The sequence below is a fragment of the Clupea harengus genome, unplaced genomic scaffold (assembly GCF_900700415.2).
Source record: "Clupea harengus unplaced genomic scaffold, Ch_v2.0.2, whole genome shotgun sequence".
NCBI classification, from domain to species: Eukaryota; Metazoa; Chordata; class Actinopteri; order Clupeiformes; family Clupeidae; genus Clupea; species Clupea harengus.
The window spans coordinates 30,776-32,976 of NW_024879599.1; the positions used below are offsets into that span (position 1 = coordinate 30,776).

A 2,201-nucleotide genomic window follows, 5' to 3' on the forward strand; every position below is an offset into this window, starting at 1 on the left:
GCGAGGCCCTTTTCCTGTCTCTTGCACTTGTTGCTAGGCAACACTTTCAGCAAGGTAGTCTTGCAGCAAGCTGACTTCCTGTTGAGGTCAAGCATACACAGACTCATATTTCAAAAAAATAAATGTCATAGCTGAAGGCCTCTGCATGTTACAGTTTCATCATAAAGGAGTTATGTTTAGGGCACCAAAATGGCTAGCAGCGGCATTGCATGCTACATGATGAAGCTGGACCAATGAGAGTTTACTTTAGTCACAGTGACATGCTACATGATGAAGCTGGACCAATGAGAGTTTACTTTAGTCACAGTGACATGCTACATGATGAAGCTGGATGTGCTATTGACAGTGAAAAGAAGCGCTGAGAGAAAAAGTTTGTTTTTAAAGAATTCAATATACATGGAAGAAAATGCATTACATAGACAAAAAAGATTAAAGTAATCCTAAATACAGAATTAAATATTTGTTACATATGAGACACTCGTCTCAAACAAGTAAACTATAATCCCTTTAAGATATTTCACAATCATCATTAGCTAATTGGAACATTTGGATACCAAAACACCACCTGATTCACCATCAACAAGTTATCTTAAACAACGTAATTAAACACACACTCATACAATAAAATATTCTACAAAGTCAAATGAATAACAATTAAAAAAATCAGCTATGAAAAATGTCATTGGATATTGCAGAACAATGAAAATGTCAGACTTCTGGGAATAATCTTTCAGTAAGTGGATTATCATGGTCTTAAGTCAATATCACAATACCTTTCAATAACCACTTAGGATGCCCTACCATATTACAGAATCACTTGATCAGATTATCTTCAGTCTTCAGTCAGAATCCAGGTCTGTCTGACCTATTTGATCCCCTTCTTTCTGTCGACCCTCTGTGTCTTGTCGTCCTCATAAAGAATCTTTTGAAATATCTCCACCCTCGCCATCAGGCAAGGTATGGAAGGATGATACCTGTCAAACTCATGTGAGCTATGGGTTAGCGCTCTTTTTGTCATGACCCTCTGTGTCTCTTTGTACATCTCCTCAGTGAAGTGACCTCCCCCATTTACTGCCACCATCTCATCTATTTTCTTTATTAGCTCAACAACTTGAGTGCGGTCACTGCTGTGGTTGTTAAATACATGGTATCGTCCACCACAGCTCTGGATCACTTCCTTCAGTTTGGCGCCACCATGGCACACATGGTCATTGATAGTCTTACTCCCAAGGTCATCGCCATGAGTGAACAGCACCATCATGTAGTCTGCAGCCTCTTCCCCAAAGATCTCCTGTAAGGCCCTGACTGCATTCTGCTCCTCCTTAGAGAAATATCCCACCTGAATCACCAGCAGGAATGCGTGGGGCCCTGGAGTTGAGTATTTAATGCACTGCACTATCTCATTTTCAACCTCTCCTGGAGCTCTTTCAGTGTCTATAATACCAGGTGTATCAATCACCTCAATCTTTCTGGGACTAATCAGACTCTTTCTGTCACAAGTATGTGTGATAGATTTACCAGACATCCGTGAGATAAACTCTGGTTTCCCCAGAATGGTGTTTCCTGAAGCACTCTTCCCCACTCCAGTCTTTCCAATCAGCACGATTCTCAGGGGTTCACCTATAAACAACATACATCATATCAACATACACACTGTATCATCATTTACCTCAGTAATATATATATATATATATATATACAGTATATACACACACACACACAATATACATCATATCAACATACACACTGTATCGGATTTACCACAGTAATATAAATATATATATTATTTTATTCAAACAAGAGAAAACTGATAATTTTGAAGTGGTCTCTTAATTTTTTCCGGAGCTGTATATACACACACACAACAATCATCATATCAACATACACACTTTATCGGCTTTACCTCAGTCATACATGGGCTGCTATTAGATGTTTTATAGGTTGCTAAACTGTTGCAGTAGCTGTTGCAGTGTTATTTAGATTTGATGTTAGATTTGCTCCAATTCCACATTTAGAAGTTATTTTTATTAAACCATGGAACAACAAACCAGGTCTACCTCAGATGTTGCTACATGGTTGTAACCTTATGACTTTTGGAACAGTAAGAATACTCAGTATTCTCATAGCTATGGATGTCTATGGCTAAAACATCATACTCTCAACCTACTCACACAGACAAATATAGGAAACAGTTATTTGAA

General features: G+C 38.3%; 1 protein-coding gene across 1 annotated transcript; it reads right to left on the reverse strand.

Moving 5' to 3' along the window:
• Positions 1-220: 220 nt before the first annotated feature.
• Positions 221-1,676, reverse strand: LOC122129154 (GTPase IMAP family member 9-like). The gene has a single exon (XM_042704198.1). The coding sequence runs from the start codon at positions 1,631-1,633 to the stop codon at positions 866-868; it is 768 nt and encodes a 255-aa protein (XP_042560132.1). The 5' UTR covers positions 1,634-1,676; the 3' UTR covers positions 221-865.
• Between the last annotated feature and the right edge of the window lie 525 nt (positions 1,677-2,201).